Source organism: Phaenicophaeus curvirostris, chromosome 14 (genome assembly GCF_032191515.1).
Source record: "Phaenicophaeus curvirostris isolate KB17595 chromosome 14, BPBGC_Pcur_1.0, whole genome shotgun sequence".
NCBI classification, from domain to species: domain Eukaryota; kingdom Metazoa; phylum Chordata; class Aves; order Cuculiformes; family Cuculidae; genus Phaenicophaeus; species Phaenicophaeus curvirostris.
This window is the reverse complement of record NC_091405.1, coordinates 2322417-2344554: the sequence shown is the minus strand read 5'-3', so window position 1 is coordinate 2344554 and position 22138 is coordinate 2322417. Positions and strand designations below refer to the sequence as shown.

Sequence of the window (22138 nt, the reverse complement as noted above, 5' to 3'; positions counted from 1 at the left end):
GTGTGGGTCAAGATAAAGACAGATTAAGAAGCGATGCAAAGCTTCACAAGCGAGCAAAGCAAAACACAATATTTATTCATTGCTTCCCAGGCAAGAGGATGTTTAGCCATTCCCAGGAAAGCAAGGCCTCGGGAGTAATCCCCAATGTCTCTCTTCCCTCCTTTGTTGCCCCAGCTTTTATTGCTCAGCACTGTATCATCCAGTATAGGATTCCCCTTCCATCAGCTGGGGTCAGCTTTCCAGCTGTCCCCTTGCTGCTGGGGTCACCTCTCTGGCTGTGTCCCCTTCCAATGCCTCATGCACCCCAGGACAACTCACTGCTGGGGTCACCTCTCTGGCTGTGTCCTCTCCCAGATCCTCCTGCACCCCAAACCCACTCACTGCTGGGGCAGCGTGAGAAACACAGGCAGCCTTGACGCTGCGTAAGCACCGCTCAGCTCTAGCTCGAACATTGGGGTGTTATCAGCACAGTTGTGGTCACAAATGCAAAACACAGCATCACATGAGCTGCTGTGAAGAAACTTAACTCCATCCCAGAAAAAAACAATACGGCTTCTAAACTTTGCCTGGCAACTCCTCTGGTTTTATTCAGGGAAAATGCTTGTTTCTGCCAGCCCAAGTGAGATCTCACCCAGCAGCTTTGTAGCGAACAGTTCCATTAGCATCTTAAGAGTGCTCAGAGTAAACCAATCTCCTCATATGCTGGCAGTTATGATTTTTGTTATGGGTTGTTTTTTTAATTCTGGAGGGAGAGTAGAAGAGAATACAGCAGCATACTCCGTTGGTTTATTAAAATCAGTGAGTTAGAAAGCAGTAACTAGCTATGGGACCGAGGAAAAGGCCATTAACAGGCCATGATGAAGGACTCCATAGAAAACACAATTATGCTGAAGAGCATCCTGTTTCTTTCTTCAAAAGGCCCATAACAAAGGGCACAACTGAAGTGGTACTGAGAGCTGCCGAGGAGGAAAAGGAGAGTTCTTTGTATGGTAAACCCTATGGAAATTCTCTGTTGTGACAGAGCTCTCACAAGGGCTGTGCATCAGCATAAAGCCTTGAAGTTTAAATTCGAGCTAGAAGCAGCATTGCTCCTCGGACTGCAGCTTCAGAAACGGGCAAAACAGAGCTCAGCTCGGTAAATCAAAATGCTCACGTTCATTTTCTTGAGCACATTCAGGAGCTACCTGTATTATATGTATAAATACATAACAGGAAAAAACAAGGGTTGCACAAGATAAAATAGCTCAGTAGTGCAGACTGACTTTGATAAAAAATGCAGCACATTATTAGCTGTAATCTGTCGACAAGATAACATTCACAGACAGATGTTGTGCGCTGCATTGGATAACAACTGGATATAAACAGTATAATAACTGGACATATTCAGTACAACTGGGTATGCTTTTTAAACTTATTCTCAGTATTGGCTGAATTCTCCTTCTCAGCTGTAAAGTTCAGAGACATTTTTTCACAAGCTTCTAACAAGTTACTCTGGATCCGTAATTACTGAGACCAAATTGAGTCAAAATGCCAAACAGGATTACTCGTTCTCAGTGCCTGGAGTCACACAGAATGAATAAGTACATAAAGCATCGTGTGCATCCCCCAAGTATAGAGCAGTCCACTTACTGACCACAGTACTTTCAGCAGGAAATGTAGTGAGTGCAGTGGTTGTTTACTTTTGCTATGAATTACCTTAAAGAATAAGGTATGAGTAAAGCCTCTAACCTGTTGGAATTCAGGGGTGGCACCATAACAGCCTAAACAAGTCTAAGAGTGCTTAGCACTTGCACTACAGCAAGTGAAATGTAAGTGTGTGTTACCAGTTACTGTTCACATGAGGTAAACACAACTCACCTCAGCTTTACAAAGAGAGAAGCAAGTCATAAAGAGTTGAAATGATCAAATCGGGACAGGATAGCCAGTCTGCCTATCTTGAGCAATGCTTTTAAGCATGTAAATTTGCTCGTTGTGATGTACTATCCATCTCTGTAATTGTTGTCTGACCTTTTTTTTTTTTCTTCATTTCTCAGAGCCAAGTCCAATAAGGAAACATAGAAATATACAGCTTCAATTTTACTATCAAAACTAATATAATGGTATTTTTTTTCAGAGTAAAAATCACTCAGAGCTCTCAGAAAATATAAAATCATTAGAATGTACAGACAGCAGGTGCAGATACTGATCAGTATTTTTTTCATTATACCAGGTATTCAGTTAGCAAAAGAAACACATATTATAGCTCTAAAAAAGAAATACATCAATGAAGCTTCGTTAAAGGATCTTATTTTGGTCTGTCTGTGTTTATTGATGACTGTCATCACCACTAGGCAAAGATTTCATGATCCATTTACATTTTCTTGAATTGTATTTTTTCTTGATAAACGCTAATGCAAACCATTTATTTAATTTCTATTGTACCCATCACTGAATTATCTGAGCACAATTTCTGAACAAGACAAATGGTGAAGTAACAAAGGAATGCAATAACTGAGCAGTCAGCAGGATAAGTCATATTGGCATTTATTGGCCTTGCCAGATCCTGAGTGAATACTCTGATTTCTTTTCCTCTTTAATTTAAAACACAATACATTTTCATCACTCCTGTAGATTCTGAGGAGCTTTAAACTGCTACTGTCTACTGTAGGGAAATGTACTGTTCTTTTCAGTGACTATAAACAGAGAATTGCTTCATTGCTTCTATGACTCACATGTAGCTCCGCCAGTAAGAAAGAGCCCCTGGCTAAGATAAAATAAAATAAAACAATTATCTCAATGGGAATTAACCTTAGCAAATAGAGGTCTCCTTTGCTTTTAAAAAGCCCAAACAAAGAAATCTAGCATCTTATGCTCCTTTGTAAATATCTTTCTTTGTTAATACATTCTACACATAGATATGGGAGGGGGGGATGGGAGCAGGTCACTAAAACCATTTTCCTATTGATAAGAGATGTTGTGAACTATGGGTTATAACAATATCTGAAATGGTATTCTGAGCATGGAACAAACTCTCAAACAGTACAGAAGATGCATCGTCTGTCGAGCAATATGGATGTTTCACAGCACACAAAGCTGTAGGGGGAAGATGTTGAGTAAGACTGAAAAGTTAAGAGAGTCCTGAGGATTTGTTTTCTGTCCCTGCACTAAACTGAGTTTTATAACATCAGAGTGTAAAGAAAATAATGTTTTAGAATGCAACATATGAAAAACTGCCCTGTTTATGCATTAAAATATCCAGAACATATATCAATGTGATTTTACTAACATTATTGTAACCATGAGAAAAATGCATCATTTAGCTGAAGAAGATTTTTAATATTTTATTCTCTAAGGCAAAATGTGATTTATGCCCCAGAAAAAGCTACCGACATTAAAAATGCAATATTATCCATTCTAACTGCCTTCTATGCATGACCTTGTTTGAGCAAAGGGATCAGCCATTGCTCAACTGTTGTTCCTGCTGAGAAGGGAAACAGATACAGTAACGTCAAGCCCTTCTTGAACACAAACCTGCTCGTTGTTCTTCCAAAAACCCAGACACAAAGTACACTAGAGCTATCTAACATAGGATAGCTCTTTTCCACAAAGGTCCAGGGGTTGCTTGGTTTGGTTTCTTTCACCTCCACACAGAATCAAACCTTGCATTTAATCCATCTACTTCAGTTTTTGATTCACCTTCTATGTTGCCTGTGCTTCCAGTAACACCTTCTGTTTCTTCAGCTTACTCCAGAGCATGGTAGCACTACAGTCAGGCTGGTCCTGAATGGCTGCTTCCCTCCATGAAATTCAGGCACCAACCCCCAGAACAACTTTTGTGAAGAAGGCAATTTTGTCCCCAATACAGTCATACACAAGTTATTTTCCTGAATAAATTATTATCTTCTGAAACTAGAGGATCTGAACTGGGAAGAGATGTTAGCTGTAGCTGCCAGCATTTAGCCACAAGTACACTGTTTTGGTTTCCTTTAATTGCCAAAAGTGCTTTTTAAAATCACTTTTGCACAGAACAGCAGCTGAATAGATCGCACCAACCTGACCAGCTGATCACTAGAGATGGTGATCTTAACTCCCTTTTGTTCAAGTTCTCACAGAATGTTCATTAATATTGTCACCACCTGAATACACCCATGAATTGAGTCCTGTATTTTCACTTGTACAGATCTCATCCACCAGCCACGGGAGCCAAAGGAAAGCCACCATCCGAATTCCCTATGGTTTTACTGACATTCTAAGTGATAAGAATGGCCATTCCACAGCCCGTTTCCAGAGTGGCAGAACTTGGAGTCAGCTCTCAGAATAAACCCTGGTTTTCCATCTTAGTGTAAGCTTCTGCACTGCATCATCTATTCCTAAAGAAGAGGTTATGAATTAAATCATAATAAAGGATCATGCAAAAATACCTGCTGCACGTTACCTCAGCTGCCACAGTGGATGTCTGCAAGCACTGGCGCTGCCGTAAGCAGGACATGCTGTTTCTATGAAATGACCATCCTTCCATCACTTCGACTTGCAAGCACTACCTGGTTAAACCACTTAAGATAAATTACTTACGGTTCAGGATCAAGGCGGAACAGAGGCAGCTTCAAATCATTATGGGTAGGGCCAATCAGAAAAACAGGACTACAGCAGCAGATAAACCAATGAAAAAAAAAATGCAGTCTCAAAGTCCAGATTCCCTCCTTTGGATGTTTCAGACCACTGGAGAGATGTGAGAGAGCTGCCCCATGGCCTCTTCATCATTCTGGCTGTCACCTAGTTGACATATGCTCTTTGCTTTACTTTTCCCAGTTATTCTGCACTGTACCATTCATTTGAGTTACAGCTGTAATAAGATGCCAGTTGAGTGAATCATTTGGACTCAAATGCGTGTTATTCTTTATTGAGCTGCTGCCCGCCTGGTCATGCATTCAAATGGCCAGATCTAAAGTGACAGAACTCTGTATTCCCTATTACAGCACTGAATCAACCACGTAGAGGGAACAGGGAAGGGAATATTCATAGTATTACCAGGGGAGCAAGAGAGGAAAAAAAGCTTCCTGACCTTTATAATGGTCAGGTCCCTCCAAAAGCTGTTATTTAGAGCGAAGCGGATGGCGCTACTTTAATACGTCACATAGAAAATTCTCGATGGTGTTAACAAGCTGGTTTTTGAATCTTTGTCCAACACATACCCTAAGGACAATGCAAGAGGTGTTTGAGGCATCTGACTTCACTTGTGATAAAATCTGTTTCAACTTCTCGAGACAACAAAGTCAGTGAAGCTTCCCTTTGGCTAGCACTCCTTCCCTTCTGCTCCTAACTTGTACTAGTTTCCTGCTTCATTTATCACAGGCGTAGATGACAAATTCTCAGAAATGGGCTTTAAAAAATATTTTGCCTGCAAACTTTCTGCAGCTGAGACAGACACTCCCCCCAGACTGTTACATACGTAGAAAGAAATACAAAAACTCTCTCCATTCCTACACTATCTCATTTGTTATTTAATGCAAATGAAAATGTTTTACCTCATTACTCATTATAGCTAAGACATTTCCAAGGTTATTTTGCTCCCTCTAAATATTATATCCTGAGTGCATAGCCCAAGATGAAATAAATGTGTCGTAAAATTGCAGAATACTGAGGGACTCTGACTGCGATAAACCCACAGCCCTCAGAGACAGCGGTGCCAACCCCAACCGAGAGCTAGCAAGGTCCTGAAACTTCCCAGGATGAACTGTTGCTGCAGAAGGTTTGATAGAAGAACCGTGTCCACAAAGAGCTCCACAGGAATGCTCACTATACGCTCAGCAATACCTGGTTAAACCACTTAGGATTAATTACTTATGGTTCAGAATCAAGGAGGACCAAAGACAGCTTCAAATCACTATGGGTAGGGTCACTCAGACAAACAGGACTACAGCAATGACTTTTGAAACTCCATCAATACACACAAAACTTTAGGCACTGAAGCAGCAGGTTCATTCAGATGGAGGGGCCATCGACCAACAGAGGCAGGAATCTCACAGTGAACAACAGACACATCACAGACACCCGTGGAGCCACAACCACCAGCCCCCCCAACCCACCTTCGGCTGTCACGGGAGAAGCTGCAGGCACCCACCCTCATTAACAGCATTAACACGCTCCAGGGGCTCTTGAACATATCAGGAGGGTTTGCCTCGCGGAGCTGTGGAATCATAGAATTGTTCGGTGGGAAAAGACCTTTGAGATCACCGAGTCCAGCCATACCTGCCCACTACTAAACCAGATCCCCGAGCACCTCATCTGTCTTTTAAACCTCTCCAGGGATGGTGAATCCACCACACCCCTGGGCAGCCTCTGCCAGGGCCCAAGAACCCTTTCAGGGAAGGAATTTTTCCTGATATCCAATCTAAGCCTCCTCTGGTGCAGCTTGAGGCCATTTCCCCTCCTCCTACTACTTTTTATCCGGGAGAGGAGACCAACAACCACCTTGCCACAATGCCCTTTCTAGGAGCTGCAGAGAGTGACGAGGTCTGCCCTCAGCCTCCTTTTCTGCAGACTGAACAGCCCCAGGCCCCCCAGCCGCTCCTCGCAGCCCTTGTTCTCCAGCCCCTGACCCAGCTCCGTCCCCTTCTCTGGGCACTCTCCAGCCCCTCAATGTCCTTCTTGTAGCAAGGGGCCCAGAACTGAACCTGGGATTCATGGTGCGGCCTTCGAGCACAGGATCCCCCCCGATGAGCCCCTCGCGGTGGGTTAGACGTGGGGCCCTGGGGCGGTGGGACTGGACCGAGGTGCTGGAACCATGTATGGCATGACCAGCGGGTCCAGGGAGGTCACTGCCCCCCTGTTCTTGGCGCTGGTGAGGCTGCACCTTGAGTCCTGGGTTCGGTTTGGGCCCCTCGCTACAAGGAGGGTGTTGAGGGGCTGGAGCGTGTGCAGAGAAGGGGACAGAGTTGGGGAAGGGTCTGGAGAACAAGGGTTAGGAGGAGCGGCTGAGAGAGCTGGGGTTGTTTAGCCTGGAGAACAGAAGACTGAATCATAGATTCATAGAGTCACCAGGTTGGAATAGACCCACTGGACCATTGAGTGCAACCATTCCCATCAAACACTAAACCATATCCCTCAGCACCTTATCCACCCGTGCCTTAAACACCTCCAGGGAAGGTGACTCAACCCCCTCCCTGGGCAGCCTCTGCCAGTGCCCAATGACCCTTTCTGTGAAAATTTTTTTTCCTCATGTTCAGCCTAAACCTCCCCTGGCGGAGCTTGAGGCCATTCCCTCTCGTCCTGTCCCTTGTCACATGGGAGAAGAGCCCAGCTCCTTCCTCTCCACAACCTCCTTTCAGGTAGTTGTAGAGAGCAATGAGGTCTCCCCTCAGCCTCCTCTGCTCCAGGCTAAGAGGGGAGACTTTACTGCCCTCTACAACTACCTGGGAGGAGGGTGTGGAGAGGAGGGAGCTGGGCTCTTCTCCCAAGTGACAGGGGACAGGACGAGAGGGAATGGCCTCAAGCTCCGCCAGGGGAGTTCCGACTAGATATCATACAGAAATGTTTCACAGAAAGGGTCACTGGGCGCTGGAACAGGCTGCCCAGGGAGGGGGCCGAGCCCCGACGGCGGCCGGACTCCCCCGGCGGAGCAGCCGCGGTGCTGCGGCCGCGCTCGGGCGGCAGGAGGTGCCTGTGCCGGGCGGCGCTGCGGCGGGGGCCGGGCCGGGCGGGGCGGGGCGGGGCGGGGGCGGCGCTGCGGGCGCGGAGCGGAGCGGAGGAGCCGCTGGTGGCCGCGGCCCCGCGCCGCCCGGAGCCCCCGCCATGGCCAAGGAGGGCGCGGCGCGCGGCGAGGAGACCGAGCAGATGATCGAGCGGGAGGGCGGCGCGGGGGGCGCGGGGGGCGGCGGCGGCGGCGGCCAGGAGATGCGCGCGGTGGTGCTGGCGGCGTTCGGGGGGCTCAACAAGCTCCGCGCCTGCCGCAGGGCCATGCCCGAGCCGCGGGACGGAGAGGCCAGGATCCGCGTCAAAGCATGGTCCGTACCGCCCGCGGGGCCGGGGGGCGCGGGGAGAAGTGCCTCGGGCGAGGCGAGGGGTGCGGGGTGTGAGGTGTGGGGTGCGGGATGCAGGGGGCGGGGAAGCACGGGATGCGGGGTGCAGGATGCGGGGGGCGAGGAGCGGGATGAAAGATGCAGAGTGCAGGGTGCAGGGCAGCACCGTATGAAGGAGGCGAGGTGCAGGATGCAGAGTGCGAGTTGTGGGATGCACGGTGCGGGATGCAGGGGGCGAGGTGAGGGATGGACAGTGCGGGATGCAGGGGGCGAGGTGCAGGATGCAGGGGGCAAGGTGTGGGATGCAGGGTGCGGGGCCGCATGGGATGCAGGGGGCGAGGTGCGGGATGCAGGGTGTGGGATGCCGGGGGCCAGGTGGGGGGTGCAGGGGGCGAGGTGCGGAGCGCCGGGCGGCTCGGGCTGTGGGATGCAGGGTGCCAGCTCGGGGCAGCAGGAGCCCGCACGGGGTGCGAGGCGCAGGCTGTGGGGTGCAGGCAGTGCGGGATGTGGGGCAATGCAGGGGCAGCACGGGATGTAGGTTGCGAGGTGCGGGATGCAGGTGCTGGGCAGCACGAGATGTGGGGTGCAGGATGCAGGGGGCGAGGAGCAGGATGAAGGAGGCAAAGTGCAGGATGCAGGGCAGCACGGGATGCAGGGGGCGAGGTGCGGGGGGCGAGGTGTGGGATGCAGGGTGAGAAGTGTGGGATGAAGGGTGCGGGAGGCAGGGTGCTGGGCTGTGGAATGCGGGACGCCAGCACGGGGCAGTGCGAGGTGCAGGGTGTGGGGTGCAGGCGGTACGGGATGTGGGGCGGTGCGGGGGCAGCACGGGGTGCAAGCTGCGGGGCGCAGGGTGTGGGAGGCAGGGTGCAGTGCGGGATGCGGGCGGTGTGGGGTGCAGGATGCAGGGTGTGGGGCGGCACGGGGTGTGGGGCAGTATGGGGTGCCAGCTGCTGGGTGTGGGGTGCAGGGTGCACGGCAGCGCAGCACTGACCCTGGCAGTTGGAGCAGGCTGTTCGCCCTGGGTAGCTGGTGCTCAGTACACACGTCCCTTTGGGAAATGGTCTCAGGCTCTGCCAGGGGAGGTTCAGATGGGACATTCAGAAAAGATTTCTTCCCTAGAAGGGTTATCAGCCACTGGCAGAGGCTGCCTGGGGAGGTGGCAGAGTCCCCATCCCTGGAGGGGTTTAAAAGACAGGTAGATGGGGTGCTCAGGGATCTGATTTAGTAGTGGGCAGGTATGGTTGGACTCGGTGATCTCAAAAGTCTTTTCCAAACAAGCGATTCTAAGATTCAGGCAAACAGGATGGTGTTTTTCAGTGACAACAGCAGTATCGAGATCTCATTGCACAGCTCGGTCTGCACCAAAGACCACATTTATTTTGCCTAGGCAGGGATTTATCTTGCGTTGTCGTCTTCAGCTGTGTGAAAACACAGTGCTACCAGAAGATAAACTCCAAGGTGAAGGCCAAGTTGTTTATTTCAGAAGCAACTTGCATTAAAAATTGTGCTGGTGTGGGGCAGTGAGCTTGTTTTGAGCAGCGATGCAGTGGATGTACCTCAGACCCTGGAACATCCTGGTGGGTTAATGTAGCTGAGTGTCTCAGCCTGTTCAGATACTGGGCTTCTCATCCTGGATGTGATGGGGAGCATGAGCTTTGTGACCTGTGTGAGTATTTCCCCCCTGCCCAGGGCGTTGCCCATGAAAAATGGTGATATCCACCAATCTGAATGAAAACTGATAAATGAAGGGCTGAGGATTCTTGCCTTTTCATTAGTTTTGGGTCAGTTTTTTCTTTTTTTTTTTTTTTTTCATTTCTGCAAGAAATTCCATGCTAAGTGCATGTAAGAGGCAGCGGCAGCATAGTAGCTGTTGGGTACCTCATTTTGCTCTCAGGCAGGGCTGTAGTCCCATTTAAGAATACGCGGTGGTGTTTGCAGAGTGATTTTTGTTTTCAGCCATTGAGTTAACAAAAGTCACCATGCAAAACTTTAAATGTTCTGAGAATGTGGATGTATTCCTTTAAATACCTGGGGGTGTTACAGCGCTCTGCAGTGCCTGCATGCATTCTGCTTTCAGTAGAGCAGTAGGTACGTGTTTAACACCAACAGCGATTACCTGCAAAAGAACTGTAAAATAGAAATAGTTCAGCTGTGCTCCAGCCGCAGTTCCTTACCAAGGTTGCATTATCACCAGTGAGCCGTGCGAGTTGCAGGCTTGCTGTTTGACATCCGTAGACCCGCTCAGCTGCTCAGTAGTTGCTGCCAGGTTGCACAATATGACGTGTGTCTTGGAAGCTTCCCCTCGTGCCAGAGGAGCCTGCTGGCTGCATAGAGTCAGCGTGTCACAGCCATCGGGCTGAACGGTGAGCAGGTCACCGAAGTGTGCTCCCAAGCCAGGCAAAATCAATTTTCCCATCTTCTTGACCCGAGTCTGTAAATACAGAAGATTGATCGGGATGGTGATGGACTTGCGGTCTAGTCTGGGAGATGGAGTGAGGAAAAGGCCTGCTGGCTCTGCCCGGCGTGGTGCGCGTGTGTTAGCGTGTGCGGTGTGGGACACGCCAGGGGTGGGCTGCTCTGGTAAGTGGTGATGACAAATGGTGGTTTCAGTTGAATCGGTTTTGTGGTTGACCATCATTATAGATGATGGGATTATTTCTCTCTGCTAACTTGCGAAGAAAAACAATCTTTAAGAAGAACGTGTGCATGCAGGATAAATAGTATATGTCATAAAAAGTGCAAGTTCTGCGTGGCCTCAGCGTTCACTGGCGGATGAAACCAGTTGAATTGCGTGTATATTCCAGTTAAATCGTACCTATTCTTTTGTAGTATGGCACTATAAGTGGAGGAGACAGAGGATATGTTGCTATTAGCACTGAGCCAGATGAATAATTCTTTTGAAGGTCTGGAATGTCAATGATCCAATTGAAAATGTGTCAGCTGAGATGAGTCATGTGTTAGCCTCATTCAGTGACTAAGAAATGGAACAGCCATCGATGTCCGAGCTGAGTCACGGCTTCGGCATATTTCCTGAAGTAATTTTTGATTGATAATGATGGAGCAGTTGAAATGGCTGTGTTTGTGTGGTAATTTGCAGTCTGCAGAATACTAGTATACGTAGTGGTTAAAAGACGAGATGAGTAGCGAGAACAAACCAAAGCAGTATTTCAAATGGGCAGTATGAGTAAGGAATGGTGTCCTGTAATTACCTCTCTATTTTTCTTTTCTCTGCTATAATTATTTCTTCCTTGTGCCGCTATACTTGTGCGTCATGAGGAATGAGGCAGAAGTGACCCTTCTGACTCTGTGACTGCAAGATAACAGTTTTTAAAAAAGGCAGCAGCAGATAAAAGAAATCCTAAGTATAGCAGAGTAGTGGACAGTGTATCACTTATGTTCTGAAAGGCAGTCTTGTTCATACACTGTGGGTGTCTCTAGATTAAAAGCATTTAATCCGATCACTTTAAACCTTCCCACTTCGGTTTTTTTTTTAACAATTGTCAGGCAATTTGCTGGCCGAGGTAAGAGAAAGGGTTTTAAGAATGTAAAACTCAGTGATCCTCTTATTTGCTCTGTTGTACTTCATTAACTTCAGTGGTTGATTTCAGTGGAGACTTACAGTGAAATGAGAAAGAGCCAAAGCAGCCCCTCTCCCAGCCAAAGAGTGGGGGGTGCTCTGCTTGAGTTGTTATTTTGCAGGGGAAGGTACTGGGTGTCCTCGAGTGCATGGGACAGAGCAAGGAGAACCAAGCAGACCATTGCTGATTTGGTGGTGAGGGAGGTCCAGAACACAGCTTTCTGTCTGCAGGACTTCCCACACCTGAAAAAAAGAAAATAGAAAAGCAGCAAAGCTAAATCGCAGTATAGAAAATAATATTCAAGGTGCTCAAAACTAGCGTTATGATAGAGCATTGCAAGTCAGACTCAGATGTGCTTCCATGTTTGATAAGCTCAGCCTCCAGCGATTCCAGGTAATTTGTTCTGTGCAGCTCACACCAATGTCCTCACTCTTTCACAGAAAGATTCTTCCAGGACCCCTATGTCAATGTGTTGATCTCAGCAATTTGTGTCCTTCCCTATCTTCATTTGCATCCAGCTCTTGATCCTAGATTAAAAGCACATGACTGCAAGAAACTGTGCACTTCTTGTTACTGTATCACTTCGCGTTTGCTTTTCTCCCTCTGCATATGCCATGGCTTAAAGCTGAGGACTCACTTTCTCTGGCTGCACACCACAGGCTGTGCCAGTGTGCGCCGGTACAAGAAATAAATCGTGCTTATTCTCTAAAACCATTCCTCTTCGTGAGACACATTTTCTTGGGATGTTCTGTGCAGCCAAACTTCCTTTTTCCTGTGGCTGCTGCGAATTTCAGCGGAAGGCTTGACAAGATTGGGTGTCCTGGAGGCAGGTACTGAACAAGCCATTCATCTGTGGGCCCTCCAGGTTATTCTCAGGAGCACAGACTGCTGATTTTACCATATAACATAATTGTGCTTTCAGGTTATTGATATTGATGAGGCTTGTTCACATTTGGCAGGTAAAATAAAATAACGTTGTTTCTGTCCTTATTTGAAAGTGGAGCAGAGGAAACCGATGCCTGAGAGTAACAGGGATGTGATAACGTGTAGACATATGGGAGATTAAGGATGAGGTGAGCGAAGAAGAAGGTGACCAGAGATTATTAGAAATGCTGATGAACACTCTCTGTTCCAGCTAGTCATTAACATGAAAAAACATGGGTCTTGGGTATTACCTAGCTTGTGTAGTGTTTTTTCTCTCCTTATCACACCTCTTCTAGTATAAGGTCTTGTAAGTGCACTGTAATAGAGATGAACCCTCTGTTTTATTTAATATTGCTGCCTCTTACTGAGGGTAAAGGCGGATGAAGGAGAAATGGAACTCAAAAAGAACTGAATTGCTAGTGTTATGTTGTTAGATGCGAAAGTGGATATGTAGCCTTTCGAAAATTGCCTGAGCAGTTGTTTCATGAGAATGGATCATTCTAGAAAAAGCTGCAGTAATGCATTTGTAATCTGTGTTATTATCAAATAGCTGTGGTCTCTGCCACATCCATCTGTCTGCTTGTGGCTGTGATATATGACATCACGGTGCATGTCCCTGCACAGGTTTCCACATCACAGTTCAGCCTCCAGCTGCCCTTCCTTGTGGGGATGCAGGAGAAATCAGCTTTTTGTAGGATGCCCACAACGCGAACAGATGTGTCCAGAAGGACCTTACTGAAAGGGCTGCACACAGACAGTGCTGTCCATGAATGTTGGGGGGGGTTAGTTTTGTGGTGTTTTTCTTTCCCCAAATGACGACTGCCATGAATTTTGTTATTTGGAATTTCTCTTTCATTATCAACATTACAGTGGCAATGGAAGAGGTGGCCTTACCCACTGGGTAAGGAGTGGCCTTTCCAGAACCATTTTACAGCTCCCAACTGTGCCGTCCCCCACTAACCTTCTATGTGGTTAAAGCTACGAGCTCTATGTGTGAGCATGTTGGGGTGGTTGGTTTGTTTTCGATAATGGATGAGACCTTGGGCAGCCTGGTCTAGTGGGAGGTGCCCCTGCCCATGGCAGGGGGTTGGAACTGGATGGGCTCTAAGATCCCTTCCAACCCAAACTATTCTATGATTGAATGTTCTTTTTTTTCTCCTGAGTTTGTTAAGCTAGGTTGTCAAAGTCATGTGTTTAAGAAAGAACGTATAATCTTATTTTTACAGAGCTAAAAGTTGCTCTGAACACCCCCCCCATTACAATTATCTATATGTGGTGGGATTGCCTTCCCCCCTCCCCAGTGACCTACATCTCGTGAATGCCGTCTTGTCTCCCTGCTTACTCTGCATGCCTGCTCTACCTCTGTCTTTGTTGGGTCTGTTCAGTCTGTTCATGTTGTGATTAGCAGCCCACTACAGCTCCATCTTGCAAACAGTGGTGCACATTATGTGTCCAAGCGGTCACTGGTGTCACGTGCAGGAGCAGGACTGGCTGTGTACATCACTTCATAGAGTCGGGGGGAGTCAGCGTGCAGCATTTTTGGTGAACAATGCATACAGGGCTGTGCTGTGGAACACTGGGTTAGTGCTGAAGCATATTTCAGCTAGTGAGGAGGTTTGGAAGTTTTAACCAGTAGTCAGTATATGCACATGGTAGATAGCCGGTACCTTTTTTAGCTGTGTTTTTTGTGGCTGCCTAGAAAACCATAACATTTGACTTAATAAAGTTGGATAGAATATGAAGGACAAAGCAAAGATGCTTCAAGAGTTTTGCTAAAGCAGCGCAAGACCTGTATTTTTTTCAGAGCAGGAGCCCCGAGAGCTCCAAGGAACAAAATGACCTTTGTAAAAGTGTATAGAAGCGGTCCAGGAGGAACAGTTTTAAAACAACAGCCTGTCTGTTACTTGGGAACTTCATTTAAAAGTTTGGACTCCTGCTTGAGATGAACACAAGATTTGTTCCAGGAGTCACGTTAAAGGCAGGGACAGTCCCATCAGGATGCTCTTGGCCCAAACCAGCTATAATGTGTGAAGGTTTGGGCTTTTCTTCTTAAATTGAACTGCTTTTACTTGCCAGCTAGTAGTGTGTTCACTGAAATCATGATGTATTGAGATTATGAATGTCCTTTGTGAATCTCTTCATGTGACTCCCAGACAGACTTGTAGGCTTTGGGGCTGCTGACAGATGTGGTTGCCCTGCATGTGGACCCTTCTGCCCGAGGCCCGTACAGCACAGTGTAAAGTCAGTCTTCTCCATGTGACTGTCTGCTGGGTCCCTCTTACGCGTCTCTGAAGTTTTCTGGCAATCCTCGAGTGAAATTTTCCTCCTCTGCTTTGATCTATTACATTAGTTTTGATTTTCTTTTTTTTCATGTGTTTTACAGTGGTTTGAACTTCATTGATTTGATGGTGCGACAGGGGAATATCGACAACCCTCCCAAGACGCCCCTTGTTCCTGGATTTGAATGCTCTGGAATTGTAGAAGCTCTTGGAGACAGTGTGAAAGGATTTGAGGTAATATTTTATTTTCAGAGCATGACTAGATAAACACCAGTTCACTGAGTACGTTGTCACTCATCCCTTCTTGTCTGCCAGCAGCAGCAGCCTTCACCACCCCATTGAGATTTGAAAGGGCAATTTTTCCTTGCAGCTACCCAAGCATGAGAACGACTTCTTGAATTAGTTTCTGAAGTCACTACTGTCATCTCCTTCAAATCCTTCCTGAAAAGTCACTTGTACCATGTGCATATCCTGGTGGGTAAATAGGAACTGGAAAGCGTGACTGATGTGCTTTAAGAAAGTAAAAGAAATTGAGTTAAGTTAAGTTTCTTTTCTTGGCCATGATTGCTGTCATGGTTGCTCTGTTCCTCAAAGCCCATGCACTGCTGGTTCTAGTTCCAGCTTTTGATCTTGAGTTGACTACAATAAGGATTGCTTCTTACAGCCGTGAGTACTCATGAGGCACAGACAAAATTGGGGCCCTGCTTCTGGGTGTATGATTCTAATCACTCAGGAAAAGGATCTGTTTCATCTAACAGAACAGTGATAATGACAAGTGGTTAATGTATGTGATAAACCTTTCATCACTGGTTGACATTGTGTAATCTTTGCTATCTCTTATTGCATATAAACAGCATTCTGTCCTACCTCCTATTCCATGTTAAACATGTATATTGCCTTCAATCTCGCACTTTGTTTCCTAAATAGATAGGAAAATTTTGAAATAAAAAGTGAGTTAGCACACATCAGTCCTATCTTAGCTGTTTGCCAAGTCAGTCACATCATTAAGTAGTTACATTTTCTGAATTCTTACTGTATGTTGGTCTTAGGAAAGCAATGACCTGACATATTTTTATTTAAAGGTAACATTTTTGCTCTTCTAGAAGAGCTGTAGAATTTCTCACTTGAGTGAAGATAATGACCAGTTTAGTTCCCAGTAGGGTCTCGGTGGCGAGCTCTTCTCAGAGCATTTCTCCTGCCCTGTTTCTGCCTGGAAACAATTCACAATCTCACAAGGACTTTTGTGGCAAGCAGTAATTGAACAGTAACTTTGCTGTTTGAAAAACTCTGCTGCTTCAGTTGTTCCACTCGAGTATTTGTGTTTCATAGGTATGCTCCACATCAAAGAGTATTCTATAAAAGGATCATAGAAAGTCTCTGCTGCAGGGCAATATTCTTGGTTTAAAAGTTCTTGCTGTTTTAAAGGGCATCATGAGGCTATAGCATATGGTGTTTGTTTGAATAACATTGCATCTGACTGAATATTCTGGGTCTCTAAAAGTTGGGTCTTTGTTCTGACTGCAGAACATGGTTTTGCCCTGGCGTTCAAACAAGCTGTGGGATTTTGGTTTTTGCATATAATCTGCATATAGTCTGTGTGTGAGTGATGTAGGAGAAGGAGTGGCAGTCAGAGTAACTTCTGTGCACAGGTATGGGCCCATCCACAGGAGAATGTACTCTGAGGAAGGTGCAGGAGCATCTTTTCTGTTACTTTATGGATTTCTTGCACAGAATAGGAGCACACCCGATGCTGCCTGTCTCCTTGACATCTGCCATTACCTCTGTCCATAGCAATGGCAGGAATGGCACCCTGCATCTTCTCACCTTCTTCCCCTTTGTGGATCTCCTCCAGTTCAAGACATGTAAAAGCCGTAGGCATTTCATGCTCTGGAAAAATGTGGTTTTCTGGCTGTTAGTCTGTTCCGTCTGTGCTACTACACATGAGAGATTTCCAGCTATTTTTTGTCTTCAGTTGCTGTGGTTGCATCATCCACTGTATGACAAATGGCATCCTTGAGTGGCAGTCCATTTTGACAGCAATGTCATACTTTACACTGAAATAAAAGTCTTTTTATGAAATATGATGTAATGCCTGTTCCTTCCCCCATTACAAGAAAAAGCTGATTTCTTCCGAGCTGAAATGCTGGTCCCTCTCCAGTTGTGTGGATGATTCTCAGGAGCTGAGGCTTGATCTGACGTGGTGACTAGGCTCTGTGTTTGTGGTAAAATATGGTATTTATTACTGTTAAGAATCACTTGGGATTCAGAAGGAGGGACTTCTCTGCATTCCTTTCGGTAGTTGGTTATGTTTGTTTGCAAGGATATAGGACATACTAACATCTTCACTAATTAATCCTAGCAGGCTTTAGTTTTTTGACGCTTCTCTAACAACAAAAGGGAACCACAGAGCGGTTACCAGTGAGGCATTGTTAATGTGAATGTGTTTTCAAAAGGAGGAGGCATTTCAGTGAAATTGGAATGACAGTTCTGTTTCGACATCCTCATTCTAAGAGACAAACCCTTCAGAACTGTCAGCAGCACCTTGGCTTTTAGCAAACCCACAGTATCCCAGAGCCAAAGTGATGACAAGCTCTTGGGAGACCAAAATGTGCTTGTGCTGGAAATGTTTGCTGGAAGGGAAAGGTGTTGTGCTGCACTCCACTGCTGTGGAATATAGTTGAAATAGCCCAAGAGCAACCTGTAGTGTTTCTAAAGCGTTAGTGGGCAGCAGTAGAGCGTAAGACAAAATGTCAGGCAGATAAGTGAAGATATTTTAGAGGGACATCTGCTGTTAGTTTTAGTTAAAACTTGAAGTCCTGAAGTTTGATGTTGTTCGTGATGTATTACTTATACTTTTTTCAAAACGCACCTTTTGTGGTTAAGGATGCTGGGTTTTTTGGTGTATTATAGCAAAGCAAAGAGATCTAGGACAAGGTAAAAGGTGCGTAGGGGCAGCTACTGAGAAGCTGTTGTCAAGAGTTTGTAAGAGACATGGCTGTGAATGTTTTAATATGTATTGGCCAAGTGTTTGCTCTCTGCAGCCCTCCCCAGTAGCCCCAGCAGACCAACTAATGCTTTTATGCAGGCATTGCTTTCTTAGCCTGGTTGTGCCCCTGCAGGAGCCTCAGAGCTCCAGTTGCCTTGTAATTGTTATTGCCCATCTGAGGGGAGTCACTGTCACCGTTGTAAAACCTGGAGCTGCAGCAAAGGCCGTTACAGAAACATATGAATTTGGTGTGCCTGGACCTCTGAACGGTTCCTAGGAACAACCAGCTGTGTCCAGTAGTAACATAAAATCTTTGTCTCCATAGTGAAATATCCTTTCACTACTATGTATTTTCTGAAGACATTGAGTAGAGAAATGCTGCATTCAAAGAGGATGTTTCTGTTCTGCTTTAAATCCTGTCAGATTCACCTTGTAGACTTAGTAGTGCCTCGTAATCCAGAGTGTGTTTAAGGTGGCTTCTTTGAAGTTGCAGGATCAAATTCTGCTCTGACACATGGCTGTAGAAATGAAAATTGTGGAAATGTATTGATATAATCAGTAATTAAGGTAACAAAAATAAAGGGTGGTTGCAAACGGTGTTGCCTTCTAATTGAGTGGGTTCTGAACCATTTCATGTGCTCTGCCTGCCAGCGCACTTTTCCACCAAAAGGAAGAGTAGCTCTAAACTGGTATGAAGACAGGGAAAGCAAAGGGAAAATTATCTGAGATGTAATTTTGTTTATTCCATGCATTTCATCAATAGCGTTATAATATTTTTTTCTATTTTTCCCTTTTGTCTTCTGTAAGCAGATTTCCTAGTTATTAGTAAGAGTGCTGGTTTTGTTGTTTACAGCCCCGTTTGTACTGTAGGACCTCTGCTAGCAATGATGATCTGGATTAGCGAAGATGGAAGCTCCATCAGTGAAGCAACGTAGCAAAAAAGAAAAGCTGTTTTTAACTTTGTCTGTATGTTTTTGTTGAATTCAACTTTTTAAATAAATACAATTAAAGAATGGTAAAAGCCCAAAGCTCAGCAGCTTCACTACTGTTTTGCTAAAGATACAGAGCACCATTTTCCTCACAGTCAGTCAGTGACCCACAGCTTGAACAGCAGAGCTCCATAGTCTCAATCCTTACTGTTGTTTTCTTCCTTGTTTGCAGATTGGAGACAGAGTCATGGCTTTTGTAAACTACAATGCATGGGCTGAAGTAGTGTGCACGCCAGTGGAGTTTGTCTACAAGATCCCAGATGACATGAGTTTTTCTGAAGCCGCTGCATTTCCCATGAACTTTGTAACTGCCTACATGATGCTCTTTGAAGTTGCCAACCTGAGAGAAGGGATGTCTGTGCTGGTTCACTCGGCAGGAGGTGGGGTGGTAAGTTGGAACTTCTCTTGCTTCCCTGTCACCAGGTGACTGAAGCAGCCTGATGCATCCCAGTTTCTGGAATGAGCCAGACCCTGCGATTCTATTCCGTTTCAGACTTCCCTGTGTGAGGGGCTGTGGTGGGAGGAAATGTTGTTGTGCCAGCCCTGAGGGGAATGTACAAATGCTGATTTTGAGGCAGGGGTGGGTGCTGCATATCATAGTTTGTGTAAGGAGATGTGTTGCTTGGGAAAAGCAACAGTAGGATGAATTTGGTGGAATACCAGACCATGCAATCAAGTAACAGTCAGCATTTTGTGTTGCCAGCTCCTTGGACTGTCTTTTAGGGAAAAAACTCTCTCCTTTGGAAAATATTTAAGCCTATATAAAATATTAAAGATACTGACAGGGGAGGTTGCTTCCATTTGAAGCTATGCAGTCCTTTTCCATAAGACAGACCTTACTACCCGAGAACAGTAGCAGATCTCAGCCTTTCAAACTAAAGTACCTTTTCTGTGTTCCTGTTGCACCTTGTTTATGCTAAATTAGTATTCTGTTGCCTACTGAGGTCTGGTGGGCAGCCCCAGACGCCTTAGTTCTGTGCCCTTAGACCTTCTTCTGGGGTCTCATATAAAAGAAGGCTGTACTCAAAGGAATAAATTCATGAGTTCCCTGCACAAAGTATTTTTAGCTAACGTTAATCCTGCTTGCAGTAAATGGTCCTCTTGGAATACTTCTGTAAATGAACGGAATTTATAATCGTATTGTGCTTCAGCACTGGACAAGCTAGAGAGTTATGGCTGACTTTATTGTTCTTTGATATTAAATCTTTTCCTGTGGAATTTTGGGCTGTTAAAGCGGCACGAGGCCATACATTTAGGGGAATGTGTATCCTACAGGAATTGAAAGCTCAGCTGTTGCTCTGCGGCCCCTTGCCCAGCTGATGCTGTACAAACCCGGGCTAAGTTTACAGAGTTAGCAAAGCATCCAAAGCAATCCCTGCACATATGCATGGATCCAGAGAAAGTGAACCCTCCTCCTCGTTAAGATAAAGCATCCTTGCTACATTTCTTTCTTTCTCTCTCTTCCTCTTTCTAACCCACTGGGTATTTCTTCCTTCTCTTCCTGGAGCACTGTTGATGCTCTGGCAGCTCTCCCGTAGTTGCCTTCAGTGGTGCTCAGCCTCTGTACGGGGCCATTCTGGAAGGAGCTGCTGCCTTCCTCTCTCTAACTGTGGATTTTCTCTCAGCAGCCTCTGCTATGGCTGCTCATGGACCTGTTCTGAGAGAGCCCAAATGGGGGATGGGTCCTGGTTAACTGCCAGGGAGAAGCCAGATCCATCAATTGCTGAGGAGTTAAATAAAATAGAATTTCCAAGTAGAAGGCCAGAGATGCAGGAAGAGCAGTGAGGTTGGCCAAGAGCAAGGGCACAATGTGTTCAACTGGGTTTGGAAAAGGAAGATTTTTCCCATTGCTTGATAGGTCTTACAGGTGAAACACCACTCAGGAGATGCATGGAATAAAGGTGGCATAAAGGTGTCAGAGGGGTCTGTGTTACTGCTTTAACAGCTCCAATAATCTGTCTGTTAATCCTTTTTAAAATTTAACAGCCTCAATCAAAACATTCATTTTCGCAAAGTTCTTTGCTAGTAAAACAGAAAACTGGCACTGGAATCACTGTGGGGAGAGGTATTTTTTGTGCAGTTGCTTTAAGAGATAGAAAGCCCATTCCTGCTTTCAGCAAGTGGGAAACCTGTCCATTTTGTTTCTAAATGCCATAGAAATTCCTGAGCACTCTAATGAGACAGTAGGCTCCATGTGGGACTAGAAGGTTGCAATTGTTCCTTTCTCGTTATGCAAGATGGTTATTTTAGCTGATTCAGGCAGTTTATGAAAACCAGCTTGTTGCTTCAAAAATGTGCGGTTCTTTGTTCTGGCCCCCCAGTCCCCTCTAGGAGGACCCTGCAGCTTTTTCAGTGAAGTGAGTCAGGGAACGTTCTCTGGAACCTTTACTTGTAACTGCCTCAGTTTATTTATTTATGTGATCTTGCTTTTGTTTATAGATATTTTTGGTAGTGAGGTGGCCATAGCAATTGTGTTTTGGTCTGTGCCTGGGGTATGATCAGCCTGTGACAGTATCTTTTAAAGTCTGACGGGATGCTGCAGATAAGTCAGTTCACTTATTTCCAGATCTTCCAGGGGACATCAGAAGATGGTGTGGAGAAAAAGGAAATGTGCCAAGACAATGTCTTGAAAAAAGTCTCATGTACCTGTCTCTGTTACAGACAGTTATGTTCTGTCCCTTGTACCAAATGAGCACCCTCCTTGCTGCTTGTTCAGCGGAAAGGTCAGGGCATCGTGCGATCTCCGCTGTTCATGGCAGGAAACTGGCTCAGTGTAGGGAAGCACCTTTCGTCTCTGAACCAGGAGGAGAGAGGTGGACACTCACCCGCTCTGCTTGATCGTATCATAGCCTCCAATCTGAAGAGCAGGACCTACTGCATTGCTTAGAAAGGGTGTTTGAACAGAGAGATTGTATTGGGTTTGTTTCCTAGGGCCAGCTTGTTGGGTTTGATTGTTTGGGAAGGGGGCTGTGCTGGGGGTAGGTTTGGCTTTGCTGTCTCTTCCCCTCCTGAGACAGGGCTGGTTAAGAGCGACTGGCTCAGTGCTCAGCCTGGCCAGCCAAGCAGGCTGGAGGAATTCTAGAGCTCTTCTAGAAAAGCGTGGTGCAGGCTTTCATTGCATTGGGTGATTCTATCAGACTTTGATGATTAATACGTTGCACAGCGTTCTGTTACTCAAGCTGCTGCTGGCTGAGATCTAACAAGGACAGTTGTCGTACGCTCAGGCCTCTACTTGGCAGGATGCTTGACACTCTGCTTAAACCCTCAGAGCGAGTTGCAAGGCAGTTCGATAATTAACAAAGATATAATTGTGTAATACAAATACAGTTTAAATGCTTAAAGCTACGGAAATATTTAAGTGCCCTTCTGAAGTCAAGAGAAAGTC

General features: G+C 46.0%; 2 protein-coding genes across 2 annotated transcripts in view; both read left to right on the top strand.

Annotated features, from left to right (window-relative positions):
• The window catches only part of CLEC3A (C-type lectin domain family 3 member A), a 244155-nt gene that overhangs the window by 153992 nt on the left and 68025 nt on the right, over positions 1 to 22138 (top strand). The gene's annotated exons all lie outside the window — the stretch shown is intronic.
• Positions 7771 to 22138, top strand: part of VAT1L (vesicle amine transport 1 like) — a 61324-nt gene continuing 46956 nt past the window's right edge. The window contains exons 1-3 of the mRNA XM_069868334.1: positions 7771 to 7982; positions 14883 to 15012; positions 18926 to 19141. Coding sequence (XP_069724435.1) covers positions 7771 to 7982; positions 14883 to 15012; positions 18926 to 19141 — 558 coding nt within the window. The remainder of the gene's footprint in view (positions 7983 to 14882; positions 15013 to 18925; positions 19142 to 22138) is intronic.